Source organism: Amblyomma mixtum, chromosome 2 (assembly GCF_055824585.1).
Source record: "Amblyomma mixtum isolate Tamu chromosome 2, ASM5582458v1, whole genome shotgun sequence".
NCBI lineage: Eukaryota > Metazoa > Arthropoda > Arachnida > Ixodida > Ixodidae > Amblyomma > Amblyomma mixtum.
Genome location: NC_143013.1, coordinates 265,048,734 through 265,067,874, shown reverse-complemented (window position 1 = coordinate 265,067,874; position 19,141 = coordinate 265,048,734). Strand labels below are relative to the sequence as shown.

At 47.9% G+C, this 19,141-nt stretch overlaps 1 protein-coding gene across 1 annotated transcript in view; it reads right to left on the bottom strand.

Moving 5' to 3' along the window:
* The window catches only part of LOC149363867 (uncharacterized), a 73,725-nt gene extending 55,384 nt beyond the window's left edge, over positions 1-18,341 (bottom strand). The window contains exon 1 of the mRNA XM_089568615.1: positions 18,201-18,341. Within this exon, the coding sequence (XP_089424741.1) occupies positions 18,201-18,341 (141 nt within the window). The remainder of the gene's footprint in view (positions 1-18,200) is intronic.
* Between the last annotated feature and the right edge of the window lie 800 nt (positions 18,342-19,141).

Sequence of the window (19,141 nt, the reverse complement as noted above, 5' to 3'; positions counted from 1 at the left end):
AAAGCGACTCAGGCTATGAGGGACGCCGTAGTGAAGGTCTGCGGAAATTTCGACCAATTGGAGTTCTTTACCGTGCACTGACATTGCATAGTACAGGGGTCTCAAGAACTTCCCCACCATTGAAATTCAACCACCGTGGCCGGGATCGAATCAGCGTCTTTCGTTTCAGCAGCCAAGCTTCATAACCACTGAGCCACCGCGCAGCACAACCATAGTGTGTAGTAAATTAAATATATGGTTGTGAGCTACAGGACAAATGTCATTCAGTATGACATGGGGGGGGGGGGGGGGGGGGTCAGTAAAACAAAACTTAACGGGTGGTCAATCGATTTGACAGGTCTTTATTTGTCATTCAAGGAGAGCTCATTGAGAGCGAACGTAAATGTCGATTTTTTAAAATTTGTAGACGCCTAGGTGAAGTCCAGCCTGGTTTGGTTCTAGCACAAGGATCTAGGCGGGATCGCCAAGCAAGACCCAGCACGACCACACGTGTTCCACGCGCGAACCGATGCCGACAGCAGTCCCCGAAACTCCGCCCACCTTAACCTTACAGAGGGTCCGACCACCACCCATCCACCCAGCTCTACCCTACAAAAGCGCCACCTTCCACGAACCACCTAAGTCGGTCCACACAAAGTATCTACCCAAGGGATTTGTTGCATCTACCTTGCATTCCACAGCGAGACAGCGATCAACGAAGTAAATACATGAATTAAAATCATCCGCCGGAATGACCAGTTCACGGACACGTTTAAAACACAATGTCCGTCAGATTCAATAGAGTGAAAACATTTATTGAGCAACTGACATGAGTGAGCAATTGAACCACCTTAAACGGGTGGAGGCGGGACATCATGATCTCGCAAAAAGGACCGCGGCAAGCACTGGAGCAGGTCATTAATTGAAAGCAACTGTGTCACTAGCCCACGTTAGCCAGCCAATTAAAAGCGAATGCATTACTACAGCAAGTTCAGGTTAGTCAGCAGAAGGAAATACGAGAAAAATTTACGCAAGTTCAGGCATTTGGTTATGGCAAAACTGGGAAAGCACCGAAAGCAAAAGCATAATTTGGAAAAGTTTGAATCGTAAAAGCATTAAAGAAGCATCACCTCTGCTTAGGTAGCATTGTCGCATCAGACTGTATAACCCTCTCTCCGTTTTTACTTCAGCATCATTTTTGTCGACACTCCCGCAAACGCAGATTCATCCGGGTCTGCATTAGCAGCAACAACGTACTTCTCATGTCTGCGATTCTATCTTTGTCGTTACTGAACCAGCTGAGCTCAGAAACATCGATGTCTTGTGACACCGTCGAGAATAACCTCGCTTCACAGCTCGCAGTGCATAGGTTGAACACTCCGTAATTTTCTAGAGTGCTAGCTGTGAAACGTTGAATACCAAAGACAGATTTGGAGCAATGTGCCCGCTTCGCGACATAGCCCTTTAATCCTGCAGACAGTAAACTCAGTTCGAATATGCGTCTGGCACATCTGCTCTCCGGCCGGCCTGTATAGGTCAGTGCAATTCTGATACTACGCATTGCTGTGCTGGGTGTTATTCGAATTACAGAGGCCACTTTAACCGAAGATGTGCGATGGTACAGTGTTGGCAGCAGGCCGAATTCATTTAAAGTAGAGTGCCAGCATAGAGGCTTGCAGCTGAGTGCCGAGCGGCAGTGATAACAGTTTAGTATGCTCAAGTCGGCAATAGGAGTAGAGACATCGAATCCATGGGTCACATTCTTTACTCTGCATTTCGGACGCGAAAACGGGCGAAAAGATCTGGAGTGTGAACCCCAGAATTCATTTCTGTGCTAAAAACTCCAATAGAGTCGAAATGAAGCCCCTGTAAGTATTGAGTACTGACTGTGTGTGTTTCTGGTCTGAGTGATTACAGATAAGACCATAGAATATTTGGCTCGCCATCATATTCTCTTTACCTCGTATTTTATATGTGATTACTTGATGACTGGATTGAAAGGAATGCCATTATTTTGCACGTGCAACCCCGGGTGCTCTAAATCCTGTATTTCGACTTTCCCGCCTTTTTCTCTTCACTATTTCCCTTCCTCCTTCATTCCTTCCCTCACGGAGTGGTTCAAGTGTCCACCGAGAGTTAGTCAATTACTGCGCCTTTCCTTTCCCGATAACAAATTTTCATTCTGGTGCTAGTATCGCTGACCATGCGCTGTTGATGACAGCCCCTTTTCTGATCCGAAGTGAGGGAAAGGCCAAATTCTGCAACTGCACTATAGAAGGAATTGCGGCATGAACTGCAGCCCATGCAGAGTTGTCGCTGCCATCGAGTGGTAAGTGTGCGAGCGGCGGGAAATACAAGCACTTCAGCTTATTCTTCGAGCCTTCGACTATTTGACTACTGGACAGGGAGTTGCGCGTCCGCGGTTAGAGGCTAGGTGGCAGTCCTTGACTGGCAGGCCTCTTCCGCCAGATGGATAGTGGTGCGCTGGAGCTCAGGGTCCGGGTTTCTTAGCAGGGTTTCCCAGGCTTCTCTACTGTAAATATTTTTGCCCGCCCCGGGAGAATTTCGGAACTCCCAAATTATAACGGTCGAGGGTCCCTCTCGCCCTAAAGTGTGCACATCTATCATGCGATCTCAGGACTGGGCACACGTGGTACGCCCATACCGAGCGCAAAACTGTATTAGTCTGTAGCCGACTCCACGCGACAGCTTCTCTATATTTCAATTTTAGGTCTAGTGGGCATACCAGCCTACGCCACAATTGGTAAAGGTGAAAAATTTCCCCGTAATTTTCCGCACGCTTCTCTTTCCCTCAGTCCTCGGGGGGCTCTATGGCTACCTGGAAGTAGGGAACTCGGGCTAGCTCGTTAGCCGCCTCTGCGTGTGTCCATATTAACTGAATTTTACAATCCAGCGGTTGTTATCTGAGGATCTTGGCTGCTTACAGTGAGATCCTGCTTCGCCCAAAATTTTATGCGAAGCATACTAAAATAGCCCAACCCAGCTCCTCGAGCGCGGCGGTGTCGTTACCATTGACCTTTCGTGACCTCCATGTCATACCACGTGATGCGTGACGTCACAGCAGATGAAAAACGGGGGCCCAACTCGCGCCGTCGCGCGAGGCGTCGTGACCAAGGATGACCACGTGGTGCGTGACGTCACAGCAGATGAGAAACGGGGGCCCAGCTCGCGCCGTCGCGCGAGGCGTCGCGACCAAGGAGGACCACGTGATGCGTGACGTAACGACATAGGAGAAACGGGGCCCCAACTCGCGCCGTCGCGCGAGGCGTCGCGACCAATGTGTTTCCTGCTTCTGCCGCTAGGTGCGCTGTAGTGAACACGTGATGCTGGAGCGGCGGTATACAAGGGGGTGCGCCTGCCTCTGCTAGGCGTACACGGGATAGAGATGCCTCCTGGAGACAGGGCTGCTCGTTGGAATGGGAAGCAAAAGTTGCGGCGTGCTACAGAGACTGATGAAGAGCGTGAAGAACGTCTAGCCAAGCGGCGTGCACGATATGCAACTCGGCGACAATATGCTTCGCATCTGACTAGGCTTGACCTAAGCTAAGCCTCAGCCATTTTTTTTAATTGCGGTCTTACTGCACCTTGCTACGAACTTTGCTTTTGTTCCTACGCAGGCGAGCGCTACAGCAACTTCCTCTGCAGTCTCTATGCTGCGCCCACGCTACTTCTTACACCGTGGCTGCGCCTTCGGGCGGCTGCACCAGAGACTGGCGCCCGTCGGCCGTTGACGACCAAACTTACTTCCGCTCCCGTCCTGCCACCTGCCGCACCAACATACGCTATGTCCGCAATCTCCATATTAGCGAACCTCAGCTCTAGAGCCTCGGCTCTCTTGGCCCCGCGTTCCACGCTGAACTCCGGGTGCATATTTTTCGGGAAAGGGGAGACAACCAAGGCGTTCGTTCGTTCCCTGTCGATTTCAATTATCCCGAAGGAGGGATCAAAATACAAGCCTTCGACTAAATTAGTGCTCCGAATATCGATATACTGATTTCAGGGAAAGTGTCAATACGCCGCTCAACCACGGAGTGGTGCCACTACTTGTTGCCTTCAGCGTAGCTCCGTGGCAACCATACTTGGAAGAAGAGGTTATGAAAATAGCAGAGGTGCGGTAGTCCACACAGCTGTTGCTATTGTACAGCACTTCTTATCTTTGTGCACTAAACTGAGTTTATTTCGAAGTAATAATACGTTCCTGATGACGCTTCAAACTTCAACAAAACAATTCTGGTATCGAAAAGCGTAAATCTCATTGTCCAAATTTAAAGAAATGTAATTAAGATTATGACTCTCTTTTCCAAACTAGCGATCATACAAACTGTTAGCCACTGAATGCGCCAGTAAAAACACCCACGGGAGAAGCCATATGTTATGTCATAATGTGACACACTATGTAGTTGGCTCAAGTTTGCTTCAAGGTCGATATCTGACGTAAACCGGTGGGGACTACAGTCATCATGGCCGCCACAAGAACGGCGCACATGCCCAGTGAATTCAGTAAAATGGAAGTGCAAAAAATTTGTGAGACAGAGTATTATGGCCGTCGCCTAAGAATGAACCGACAACCTCCTTTTCATCATTTTCGGCTCGAAGTGCAGAACTGCTTTGGCGTAAGGCTGAAAGCAGTTGTGGAACTCAGTTTAGAAGTGACTTTCACAGCTCATCCATGGGGGTAACACGTTAAAGGCATTCGTGTCCAAATGTCACTTCATTTTAGGCCACTCTTTGTTGTTGACCGTTTCCGGGTCCGAAGGACGACTCACACAAGGCCGAACCAAGACCAAGAATGCGCGATTAACAAGCGTACAGCCAGCTGCTCGCATCGAGTTTAGGTCGATGTATGTATTATACGTGTACAGGCCGGCAAGAATGGGCAGAGTGTTTCGATTCTGCATCGTCCACCCCTTTCACTTTCCCCTCCATGTCCCCTCCAGAAGGCCCTGTACACGACGGGGCCTACTTATACGGCACGGTCAAAGGAGAGTGGCACGCCGCTTCATGAGGAACCATCGGCGCATCCCTCGCAAAGCCCGAAACATTCTTCCGCGCCTGCCAAAGGACCAGAAGAGACAGCCACCACTTCGGAGTAGGGAAGAAGAAAGAGAGGACACTCGCTCGCTCTGAGGCGCCACCGTCGCCCCGACGGGGCGCAACTCCGCAAATCCGCCCATTGATATTGAAATCGAGTGCTCCTCATTGCCCAGTCTGCAGGCGGGCTAATCTGGCGCGATCGCTCCTGTCTCGACCAAACTCGGTACAAGAGAAGTGTGTGCGCGCGAACGGCGAAGACGACGCACCCGTTCCTAGTTGGAACTGCGAAGCGCCTGCACTTTCGCGCCCTGTTTATACCTTTTCCTTCTATTTTTTTTCTTTCAGCGCTATTACTTTTTCTTTCGCTCGGTTGTCTACGACTTGTAAAGACCTCCGCGTCGCCTCAAGCTTAACTGCCAGCCTGCATCCTTGCCTTTGTCGCGAGACAGCGCAGGAAAAATAGAAAGGGAAGAATCTAGGGAAAAGAAGAGAAAAAGGGAAGAAGAGAGGGAAGAGTAGGGAATCGCGAGAGGCGTTACAACGAGAGTGCAACGCCAGCGAGGACCGGGCGCTCCGCGGCGGGCGGCCTTTGTGCGAAATAACGTCGCGAACAGATGGCTGCTGGCTCGACGGTGAAGCCGAATTGCCGCTGCTCCTCGCCGACGTAACTAAGTTGAACGCGTTTGTCTCTCGTTTCGTTTCAAGCGCCTTCTTTTCCCCTCTTCCCCCTCCCTGTCCCTCCGCCTTTATATCATCCTTATCCGTGAATTTCTTCTTACGTGCTTAATTTTGATCTTCATCTTTCAAATTTTTTTCTATATACGTTACTGAAGAGAGAGACGGAGGGGGGGGGGGGGGGGGAGGAATTTAGTGCGTGCAGCAGCACGGGACGCAAAAGCGCGGGATCTGTTTATATTTTATTTTCGGTCCCTCCATCTGGCCTCATTTAAGATTCTGGCTGAACCGCCGCTACGCTCTTTCTTTCTTAGTAGTGCTCCGCCGGCATCTTCATTCGGCTCGGATGCCAGGACTCGGTTTGTTGCTTCCTGTCGGCTCCGGGGTCCTTGCTGCCGCTTATAACCGGGACGCAGCTTCTTCCCAGAAAGCTTGTTTCCGTCCTACGAAGGAAAGAGAGCGTGCAAATGAGCGGCGGCCGTTCTTTGTCGGCGAAGCGTCGTGCTCCTGGACGTCGGGTAGGGAGCCATCGCTTGCCCTGCTTTTTATACGCGAGAAAGACCTTGTTAAGCGCTTGGGCCTAGAACAAGGACTGTCTTTGAAGACAGTCTTAATGCAGTTTGAGACGCCCTCAAAAGCATAATAATTTTCGGCGTATTAAGTGCAGCCCTCAGCCCTTAGTCCTGGATGAAGACTTGATTATGACAGAAGCTTCTTCAGTTTTACAGCTAATGCTGTTATAGCTTCTGCTCGGCGATATATCCCTGCATTCTACCGTGGAATCTATTGCGTCACACTATGAACACGAATACACCTCTACGGGAGTAAAAAGGGAGTAACCTGTCCTCTAGCGCACTCCAGCTTACTCCGCTTTAAGTCCCTGTTTAGAGTGTAAGACATTAATTACTTACTGAGTTAACTGAATGTCATGTAATTATTTCAGTTAAATGGCCGCCACTTGCCAACCGTGCCAGATGGCAAAGCGTAGAGAGGGCTTTCCCTGTCTTCATGTTTAGTGCAAATAAGAGAGAGAAATTGCGAGAGGGAAGAGAGAGAGAGAGAAGGTGAGGAGGGTGGGATTAACTTAACTGGCTAAACCAACGCTATAGCAGCTCCCATTGACTAATGCGTTAAGCAGGTAGGCTTAGATATACAAATTTTTCGAGCCGGCAGAGACACTTTAGGCGGCTTTCGTGTGGGAATGCGAGAGCATTACGGTCCCTTGGGAACGATTCAGCGTTATGTTTATACATTGCGTTGAAGTTCTTTTCTACGAGTTCATATGTGTGCGTACTGATAGTGCACCAGACCTCAAACGTCACCAGACCTCAGACCCTCTCGCTGCAAAGCGGTGAGGTTGGTCGAGCTTGTATGTCGTGGACGCAAACCGGGTGGTGTCATACACACGAGTATGACACCCCCAGAACGTTGTACGACGAACAGTTGCATCACGGTTCTGAAACCAAAGTCTACAAAGGCATACAAATGAGGGCGCATATGTTGTCAGTTCGAATTCCTGCCGCAAGCTAGCCTTCAACTTGACTAGCACATGTAAGCTACATGCAACGAGAAATCGTGTGAAAGCACCCCGAACACTGTACGACATACGGTTGCATAAAAATCTTGGTACGAATGTCGGGAAAACTGTCGCCACACAGAGACCATCCAGGGGCGAGTATATATAGAAAAACGACATGTATAGGGGAGGATATCTGTGGCATTCGGTTGGCAGCCTTCGGGCTGCGGCCGTGTATCTGTATTTTTCAGCCAGCGTCCGTTCCGGCGGACGCGGTTGTTGCGACGCGCGTCTTTACTCTGTATTTTACTCTGTTCTCTTATCTTTCAACTCTCGTCGCAACGAACCAAGCAACATGTATAGGATTGTCTGAAGTGGCGGTGTATTGAGAGAGAGAGATAGAAAAGAGCATACAGTTGCTCTCTGGTTGAACTTTGCAATCCAGAGTATCTTCGTTTTTAACGTTACGATTTGAGTTTTTTAGGGGTCAAAAATTGGGGACCTTTAATTATCTGGCGAACATGGCCCTGTAAAAAACGAAAGGTCCACCTAACTCGTTGCGCCTAAGCGTTTCTTTACTGTGTGCAGTACTGAGTAGTATCGAGCAATGGTGTAGTTGTAACCTCGGCAACGCCGCATGGCCTGCTGTCTCACAGTATCGGTCGCGCTTTAAGAGCAGCATAAGATTAAACTCAGTTCACTTTTTTTTTTTATCAGATATGACTGCAGGGTTTCCTGAATAAAAGCTGCTTGGGCAGCTTGACTACATACAAGAATTCATGACAAAGCACACAGTGTAGCACACGTGGCAATTAAGCATAACTATAAGTAGCATACCTATAAGTGTACACCACCATAATAGCGTATAAAAATGCATAAAATAAAGAAACAAGAAACTTGCACAGTTAACGGCAATGCGCTAAAATACAGGAGGAACACCCTGTAGCGCCTCCTAATCGTTCATCGGCTCGGTCGATCTTGCTTCGTTGAATGTATTTTTGGCCTAGGAAGTCACTTCGCTTCGCTGCTTCCCCACTTCGCCCGACCTGCTGCCTTCAGCGCACCCCTTCTCAGGATATGATGTCGCCGTCTTCTCCCTTCTCCCTCCTTCCCCTCCCGCACCTCTCTCTCTTTCTCTGCTCATCTTGTTGTGTCCATTAATACGCTCTGAGCTGAGTGCCCCAGCAACCGAGCATCGCACATCGTCCGCGAACGTCTTCCGAGTGCAACGATGGAGAAGATCGCAGGAAGCTGGAAGAAAACCTCCTCCCTTTTCTCTCTTTCTGTGTCTCCAATCTGCGCTTTTTCATTTCCTTCGGTGTTTATTTATATTTGCTCCTGAGAAACATGAGGGAGGATGTTACAGAGGGGAGGGACGTGATGGTGCCAGCCAAATAGCCTGTCCCGTGCGTGCGACCATGGGCACCTATCTCGCCCCGGAAAGTACTTCTACAACCGCTTCGTGACGCTCGTTTTCAGATCGTTCCCCTGGCCAGAGTCTCCAACCTTCTCACTCTTGCAGTCCCTTCTCCTGCAAGCTTCACGAGGCCACGGGCAGAGAACATCGCCGCACCGTAACGACGGACGCAGCGGCGCAGGAGACGTCTTCCTCCGTGGAAGACCACTTCTCCCTGCGGCAAAAGCGCTGCTCGTCCCTTGCCGACCGCCAAGAGGGAGGACACGTGGGAACAAAGGAGGGACTCGTCTGGAAAGAAAGGGGAGCGGGACACCGGGAATGAAAGAGGGGAGAACGAGGAGGGAGGGAATCGGAGAAGTTGCCCGCGTGTGAGCCGCGATACGAATCTTGTGGCTTCCTTTGTTCGGTCGCACGATAGCTCCGGATCGCCTGGAGAGGCCGAGGAGTCTTGCGCAGTGTGTGGCCGTCGAGCTTTGTGCGGCGTGCAGGCATTTCCTCCCACCCATGCCGCCATCGCGCGTATCCCTTTATGTAGGTCCAGGATGCCAGAGAGCTTTTCAGCGATGAGTGGAGGCGGTAGATTGTGGCTGCCCGCCGTCCATCTCTCAGCTTGTTACGGAGAAGGGGATGGCCGAGTGGTTGTCCGGGAGGGGGCGTCGCTCTACAACGCCCCGAGGGCCGATGCTGAGATGGGCTCGGGGATCACCCCGCGGGCTTGTGGGTAGCGAGTGCATTACGCCGGGGTTGCCGTGCTAGGCGCGCAGAAAGCAAGCAGTTCAATATCAAAGGGGTCTGGATGGAGGCAACATGCAGAAGGCGTCCGTGTGCTGTGCGATGTCAGAGCACATTAACAAACCTACCCCAGGTGACTGAAATTAATCCCGATCCTTCCACACAGGCTTTTCTCCTTATTTCTGTCACTTCCTTCCCCCATACCTTGCCTTACGGCGATGTGTCTCGATGTTCCAACTTTTTGGTGTCGAACAAGCAGCGGTGCTTTCATACAGCTTCTATGAGGCGTTCAACAACACTATCTTCGTACACATTCATTCCATTTGCGAACGCCAGGGCTCGCTGGGCGTAGGTACTACCCGACGCTCGTATGAGGAGCGCGAGGGCTGCGATCACACGCGCAATGCCAGGCGTTATCTCGTTACTGGGCCCGTTGGCCACTACCGGTTACGTAAGCTGCGCGGGTGTGTTGAACTATAATGGTTTTTGTTTTCGCCAACTTGACTTCCGCGTTCTTCGTCGGACTATAAACGTATCTTTAGATGTCTTGTCACTTACGGCGATGTCTTTCCTCTCCTCATAACTAATTATCGTTATCAATCTAGCGCGTAGAATAAAAGGCGTGCACCACAGAAGCAAGAAGACGCGCTGATGGGGTATAATGTGGGGCTTTATGCTTTTCCGCATTATATGCAACATGCCGTAGTGAAAGGCTCTGGATTGATTCCGTCCACCTGGGGTGTTTGGCGTGTAGTGACATCACGCGGCAAAGCGGGAGTTTTCTCCTCCAATGAAGCGTGGCTGCCGCGGCCGGGATTTGAACCCACGACCTCGGGCCCAGAAGCCGAACGCCATAGGCAATGGGCCACCCCGACAGGTGGCGTCTTTATCGGAAAACACGAATGTGAGAGGATATGCGGCGAGATGCTTGTGTCACAAGGCGACTTTCAATGGAAGCTCGGTGCTATGTTACATCTCGCGGGAGTCTGTTCGTGCGGGTAAAAGCTCACCGCATGGTCACCATAGTGTATCGTGAGATGCAGCGACAGCTGTTGAAGGATTTATATATATGTTGAGGTAGAGAATATGAGAGAGACCTCCCATCTGTATAATTCTAGGGCACTCTTTTTAGTGTTCTACACATGCTCGCTTGTCTAGTAGCTCTACTCTCCAGTCCGCCGCAGTAAGCAGGTGGCGCCACCGATGATCCTCTCCTCGGGTGGCGCGCAGATTGACTGTATTGCATTCCTCCGTTATTGCCATACCTTCCTTCCATGGTAACCAGCCTCCAGATAGTTTATTGTAGCTATCCTCCGGTTACGTATGCTCTAGCGATACCCTTCTTCCACGGTAACCCTTGTCTTTCTCATTAAAAGAAACTACTCTTTCTCAAAGAAACTACTCTTAGGGTGGTTCCCTCAACAACCACCCTCCTCTCGCGCTCTCGCCATACCTTCCTCCTTCCACGGTAAACACCTTCCGGTTACGCCTACGGTTTCGGTTCCGGTTACGGTTACGCAGGCGAACCACCTGCGTAATTCCTGAACCGTATGAATGAACCAACGAAAGAACCCCGTCGCGGTGGCGAGTCTTTTATCGCAAGCCTATTTACCACGGCAGGATTGCACGTGGCGCCGATCTGGGCTCCTGTTATGTGAACAGTCGTCGAAGAATAATACGGCGGGCCTTATTCTAACCTCGTGCCAATTATCCGAGAAGTATTCGAGAAGTTAAGAACATATTCGAGTGGTTTCGAACAATTTGGAACACACGCTAGTTGATTCGTTCGTATAATCAATAAGAGGATATTCGATTCGCTATTCGAAATTGTGGAATATTCGCACACCTCTAGCGACCGCGCGAGTGCCAAGACTACTACACAACACCCAGTGGACCGAACAGCGAGTAAGATTTCTCCTGCTCACGTCCCGTCCTTTTTTTCGGGTGTCAACGTGTTGTAGCTCAGTAACGTTCTTTCATTCGATCATGGGCCATTGCCAACTAGCTCAACTTGCTGCTTCACCTCTTTAAGCTCAGAGTGCAAAACTTTATGCTTTCCGCTATGTCTTTCCTTCTTTCTATTCTCTTTCGTAGAGTTGCTGCTGTGCGACTGCAACTCAGCTCTGCAGATGAGCGAAAAAAAAAGCGAGAAAAGGAATACCTGTACATCTATAGCAGGTGTCCCAGCAAAATGTAACCAAGCTTTTAAAAAACACGGGGTGTCCTAGCCGTCTGAAGCCAAATGAGGGTTGTTTAGAGTCGCGTGACCTAGTCTGCAGTATTTTTTTCGTTATTCAAGGTTGACTAATTAGTTAAGTTTAATTAAATAACTTTTTAATTATTGACTCGAAAAACAAAGTGTCAATGGAAAAGTTGTAGATCGCTTTGAAAAACAGCTTACTGAGACATTTTCAGCAAAGTAGTATTTACGTGAAGTAGTTTTTTTACCCGCCTTTAACCATAACCTGCACAATAAGAAAAAGCTTCCACATGACAACTGTGCCACTTCAACGTCCCAAGACGCGCCTTAAAGGATAAAATTCATTTTTTCTGAAGTCCTCTCGTCGATGAGACTTTGGGTGCACATTGGGGCAGAGAAGCGAGCGAGCAGCTGGTCACGTGACAACTTTCTTTTAAGGCCAATAAATGAAGCTACGTAAATCGTAACTCGACGGAAACAGCACTACTAGCGGTTTTTTGAGACGATCTAAAACTTTTGCATTGACACTTTCTTCATGAAGTTAATAATTAAAAAGTTACCTAATTAAACTTGACTAGTTAATTTACTTTGAAGAGCGAAAAATACTCAAGACTAGGCCACGCGACTATGAACAACCCTGAGTTGGTTTCACTGGACTAGGACACTTCGCCTTTTTTTAAAAGTTTGGTTACATTTAGCTATATAGCTAAATGTAACCAAACTTTTAAAAAAGGCGAAGTGTCCTTTGAACGGGTGACTTCCGTTTTCGAAACTGTGTGGCATTGGTGCCTAGTGCACGAAATCTCTGTCAGCGCTTGTACCAAGACACTTCATTCCGGATCCGGAGTCGAGATAAGCCTTTATGTCTTTTATCCTTCTCTGTAAGTTTCGACGCCCTCAGTCAGCGGCCGCGACGAGGGCGAGAGGTAAAGAAGATGAAGTGACGGCAAGGAAAAATGAGAAGCTCTTCCGTCACAGAGAGATTTTCGCGGCCTGTTGCTCCCGCGAGGTGCGCGGAAACGGCGCTTAAAACCTCATACATCATGGCTGCCCCAGATCGCTCGCAACGCTCTGATGGACAACGACAAAGTAAGGGATAACGCCCAACTTTTCACCGCGTCGGTTGCTTTTTGTTTTGTGCAGCAAGGCGTCTTTCTTACGAAAGAGAAAGAAAAACACATTTTTGTGAGAGAATCAACAACAAAAAGGTGGTTGAGGCCGTTTACGTATTGTGACAAGTTTTAGCGTCCTCTGTGTGTGCAAGGTGTGCGTGCATGGAAAAAATCTGACAGGAGATGGTGTTGCAGAAACCAGTGCGAGACTGTTTAACTCCGAATTTCGCGAGCGGTCGCGAAATTCACAGGTCGTGAGTTCGGATCCCACTGGCGGCATGCGGTTGTTTTTCCTCTGGTTTCTAATCAGTTATGTTTAAAATAATTAACTTACTCATTTAATGTCTCATTGATGAACTCCACAAAATAAATAAATGTCAATAAAATCCCCTGTGTCCCTTGGTTTCTGTGGTTTCTGTGTCCCTTGGTTATATATATATATATATATATATATATATATATATATATATATAATATTTGAATTACAAATTGAATCATACACAATCATACACAATTTGAATCATACACAACATAGTAAAAGCCATAGCTCAAGGAAAAAACATAAAACTTTGTTGGGTGCCGAGTCACGTCGGAATTAAAGGCAACGAGAGAGCAGACTTCTGTGCTGCGCAGGCTCGTGGCAAGCAAATGACGAAAGTAGATATTCCCTTTAAAGATTGCATGAACTCGGTACTTTGTGAAATAAAGAAAAAATGGCAGTCTGCCTGGGACAATGAAGCCAACAACAAACTACACTTCATAAAACCAGTTTTAAGAGAATGGAAATCCTGCACCCACCAAGAACGCTTCAAAGAAGTCGTTCTTTGTCGTCTTCGTATAGGACACACTCACCTGACACACAATTTCCTACTGACAAAAAAAGATCAACCTATTTGCGAGGAATGCGGAGTTGAAGTTACGATTAACCACATTTTATTCTCTTGTACGAAATTGGAAAAAATAAGGAAAAAGTACTTTACTCAATTTTATAACGAATACATCCCTTTTCACCCTAAACTGCTTTTAGGAGATAATGCAATTGTTGATATATCACATGTTTTTAGCTTTCTTAAAGAATCAGGATTTCTTAAGTGTCTCTAAATGTGTTTTACCCACTGGTCTGTTTTAATTCTAATGCACCTCATCCACTTTCTCACTCCTGAGAAGACCGCTGAGGTCCCTATTCCATCGGTTGGGGACCTCGAGATCCTTGCACAGCCAAGGATGGCTGCTGAGGTTTCCGACCCTCTTTAAAGCTTTCACTATAAGTCACTTCTAAAATTTTGTCTTTTATTTTTCTAGGTTCCATGAATTAACTTTTTAGGCCCTTTACACCGCCGTTCATTTAGTCTTTCGTATAACATCCTATATAAAACAATTTTCTTTACCCTGAGCTTGGCGCATGATAGCCTTAGTTGCTTATGCGCCATTAAACACAATACAATACAATACAATACAATACAATACAATACAATACAATACAATACAATACAATACAATACAATACAATACAATACAATACAATACAATACAATACAATACAATACAATACAATACAATACAATACAATACGAATTACAAATTTCAGCGGAGCCGTTGCCAGCCTAATATCTCTCTTGTCTTGTTGTCGTGTGCTTCAGCTGCCCGTGAAGAGCTGACCAGGCCCACTGAAAAGTGTTTGCACGGCATGCACAGCATGCCAGGTGTACACATGTCGCGTGTCCCCATCGTCGCGGCAACTGGCAGAAAAAAAAAAACCAACTCTGAGCTCACTGCGGCGACCTGCATTAGAGAAATGCGAAAGCAACACATCGACATACTATATCGACATACGTGGCTGTTCTGACGTCCATGTACTATATCGACGTCCGTGGCTATTTTGACCTGTAAGTATATTTTTTCGCGTTTAATTAATTAATTAATTACACCTCGTCAACCAGATTTTTCTCATGACAACATTTTATCACACACTATCTATGACAATCACACTTTCACACATTTATCTTCAGGGAACGACGTAATCGTGCGGAGAAAATTTGCGGGCACGTTTTGCAGACACTTTTTGCTGACGCGTCATATACACAAATGCTTTCGAATTAATAAATAAAGTGCACAAAAAGACCGGTCCTCTTGTTCTCTTACGGTGACCGCTTTACAAGGTGATTCCCCTGGAAGCGTCTTCTCTGCAGGCGAGATAAGCCGCAAATTAAATTTTACTGCGTCGAGCTACTGGCCACATGCAATGTCATTCAGGAGAAATATTTCATTTGATCCAATTTAATATATTTTATCAAAGTAGAATCTGAGTTGGAGAGAGGAGTCATAAAAATGCAAAATGAAAAGCAAACGTCAGGAAAATCTCACAATAGAGAACAGGAACAAGAAAAGCTATGCAAAATTTCTAGTTGGCATGTGACGATGATAATGCCAGTGTTCATGGCGATGATGCTAAAATGACTATACAATGAGAGAAAACACGAATTGCATGGAAGGATTATATATCTATATATTAATTTAAGACAGTGAAACATCCTCATGATGTCGTCTTAACGTTTTTGCGGTCACGATTAATGTATAAAAATAGAAATAAAGCATTTAAGGCACACAAGCTCAATATGAGTCCTATGAACTGTAAAGCGCGTTGTATGTTGCGGTACTCTGCTAATACGGGAAATTTTTCACTGCAAATCTTCCATACCGAATTATTCTACTGGGTAGACCCCAGCGACTGTCAGGAAATCGCTTCTGGTATCTGTCAACAAAGCCGTAGTGGCCGCTGTCAGTATCTGCGCGTACTATGGGGCCACTTATAAATATTTTTTTTATATATCCTGTGCTTATTATTGCCACGAATGTTTTTGCATGTGTCTCGTCCGGTGGATTTCCAAATGCGCTCTTCCGTGTTACTACTAGTTAGTCCACAGATGGGCTTCTTCTGCGTGTTGTAATGGCCAGTCGGGGGAGAGGCTTTCAATAAGGTGGTTGCGGCAAAGTCGCGCGTGTTATCTCTGTGTTTGTGAAATGCATAACGTGTAATGCACAATGTGTAATGCATAACGGTACGCACTAATGTGTTTCACCACCCTCGCGAGCAGTGACTACACAAGACGCGGAAGTTGGAGCATGAGTTATAAAGATATATTTTTTTTTATCCCGACGGCGCGCCTTTAGGCATAAGGTATTAATTTGCACATTAAAATACACGCCGTATTCTCGAAGGAAGTCTAGCAAAGACCGATGGTGCGGCCCTAAGATAAACTCTGAAAGCTTCCTTTCCTTCGAATCCTTCCTAAACTTACGCGAGGCCTCCTTTCCGCGAATATTCGATGGAGGAAGCCAGCTTACTCTGAAAGCTCTCCTCGCCTCTCCTCAAGTAAGGAACGCATGCCGCGTGTCTGGGTTTGAGGGTTCCGTCAAAAGCTTTGCGCGAACGCCCTTATTCATTAAAAAAAAAAGTCGCACAAATCTTTAATTGATTACTAATAAACAAGAGCGCCGATCGGTACGGGGACGATTCCTGCCGCCGGAAAAATTCCGCCGATTCCCATCGGCCAATAGGACGCCGAGTCAGAAGTTGCATTCCCGCGGCGACAAACATGGCGGCGCGCTTCGAAGCATGGCCCCTCGATTCAGTCTGAATTCGTCGTTGTTACTGCTTTTTTCTTAAATGCGGTCGCTGGCCATAAATGGGGCATCGGACTTTCGCTTCGTCTCATCTCGCCTCTAAGGAAACGTATGAGTGATAAATTTGCTTCATTTTTTAAATTTAAATTGACGATTCTGCCGCTTTTACGCTTAAGAGGACTGTCGGTTTGTTGACAGAAATTGTTATAACAACGAGATTCTTCATTGTGTGAATTTGTTTGGTATTATGCTCGATATAACCGATTTCGAGTTACGACATACTACACCTTCGTTATATCCGGTGTGCTCGTTATAACCGATTTCGAGTTACGCCATACTACAATTTGGTTGCCAACATACACAGCGCAAGAAGACAAATCGTTTGAGACCACTTCGAATGTCCTACGCCAATTAGTTTAGCTGTAATGGACGTTTGAAGTTTCAAGAAGTCACGGTTTGGGGAACCAAAGGTCGTCGGTGCTAATCCCTGTGATACGTTACGCTTTGATTCGACTAGTAATATTATGTTCCATAACGCGCTTAATCGTTTGATACCACTCCGAACATTCTATACCAATTAGGTGGTCCACAATCTGTGTCCACTGATCCCGATTGAACTCCGCACACACTGGAGTATATTGCCACAAATCTTTGTAGCGTTTGTTCATTGTTCAAAGCTGTCGGCACGCCGCTTTATCGCTTTGTTTGTGATGCAAGACGCGACCAGATTTATCTCGATTGATCGCATCCAGGCGGAGCCGGTTCTCCGTTGCTCCGGAATTTTCTAGTAACTTTCCCAGCTTTATCTCGAAAGTTTGCTATCAGCTTTAAAAAGAGCACGGTCGAGAGCGGCCGGCATTCCGTTCGACGGCCGCCGAGCATGCTTGCTGCTACGTCGCCGCTGACTCATTCAGTTCTTTGCGGCCGCAAGACAGCTCAAATAAAGAGTTTTGTTTGGAAGCCATTTTCGCTGCCTTCCTGCTCTCCGGGCTTCAGTCACCACTACGTGACAATATATAGGGGAACGAAGGTATACTACCTTACGTGGGGTGCCGCGCTGTTGTGCTAGATTTGATTGAAAGCTCGCGTGACTTCATATGACGTCGACTTGTGATGTCACGTGTTTGATGTCACGTGTCAGGAGCCTATAAAGGCCTACGTCCACGCTGCCATTTTTTCCCGCCTGTTCAACTGCGCTCACGCTGGGCTCGCGTCCTTGCGTCGCGTCTCGCCGCCCACGCGAGTGTGCGGAGTCACTTGTGGCAATAGTGAGGTGAAGTGCTCCTCCAGGGCCAGGAGCGACGAAAGGACGCATGAAGGCAACTAGTAGCTGCCTTAACTCTGAGGATGTACCAAGGACGACCTTACTTAGGGCTCTTCAGTAAGAAAGCTTTCAGATTGACATGAGGGAGCCTCACTGCAGTGAAGGCTTCCTTACTGCGGCAAGGAAGCGTTCAGGCTTGTGGGATGCTTGCATAATGCCATGCATACATGCAATTCTAGTGTGCCCTGTTGCCTTGCAAACTACTCTGCATAGGTGAACCTACTCCAGGCTCACAACATTTTTGTGTATGATGTTCTGCGCATGCATACGTGTGCTGCATGTGATCTGTCGCGTGAAAAGGAATACGCTGTCAAAGGCAGACAGCTATGCGCCTTTCCATAGATACCCATTTGAATACTGTTTGGCACTTCTGCCTGCTGAAGAATGGCAAGACAAGCTACTTGGCATAACACAACATGCGCATCCTTGAGTGATGCGTACCGTTGAACACTGCCGCAACCCGTCGTACATTAACAGGCTCCTTTCTGGAGACGTATTCGCATTTCTTGCCAACGACAGAAGTTATACTAGATGTGAAATATCGGAGAACAATAAATGTTACTTACCTGCACATTTGTCGAGAAGAAACCTTTCCTGTTCCTGTACACTTCAACGTTGTCTTCACCGGGGCTTTTTATGGGCACATGCATACAGTCAATCCACCCAGTAACGCCGGAGAAACCTCCGATGCCGTAAAAGCTTGTCATTGCCGGCTTGGCTCCAGAAGCACTCGGCAGGCGGACGTACTTCGGAAAATGACGCACACAGATCACTTACGTCACTTCCCAAATGCTTCTGCTTACAGCAGGCTCAGAAACATTCACCAAATCTCCCACCACAATCTGCACCGCGCCACTTCCGTAAAACCGGAGCGGGATGAGGAACTTCGGTGCGGGCGGTAGCGACGACCCTCTATTGTCTGCACTCGCATGCAGCTGCAGCTCTTGCAGAATAGCACAGCACAGCTTGTCTGGAAAAGCGATATCGGGCCAAGAATTCGTGGTCGTTGTAATGCTGCAGTGGGTTGAGCCTATCAGCCAGACGCCGTTGTCGTGGCAACCGCGGCAGCTCGCACACACGGCCGCGCAAAAGTTCATGTGCTCGGTGCAAAAACCTGACGTAGCTTTTAAACCTGCCGTTCTGGGTGACGAACGGCATTGCCTGCATTATTCGCTGTTTCCTGCGGCACAGGAATGTACTGCCTGGACGTACTCGGGAACGCCGTGTTCGGGAAAGCTGATAAGCGTCGACTCGACGTACACACACGGGTAGCAATAAGCAAAAAATACAAGGCGCTCGACCGCGCTGCGCACGGGCACGCCATAGCCGTGCGCAAAAGAGCGTACCGCGTGCAGAGTTTACCAGAGAAGCTTGCCTTCAGTTAGAGAAGCGGGGTTAGGAAGCATGCAGGTTGCATGCCGGCTCTCTAAGCGTTGGGAATCACCAAGGAGGCCCAACACACCATAAAGAAACCTGATGTCAATTCTGAAACGCCTCTATGGGACGT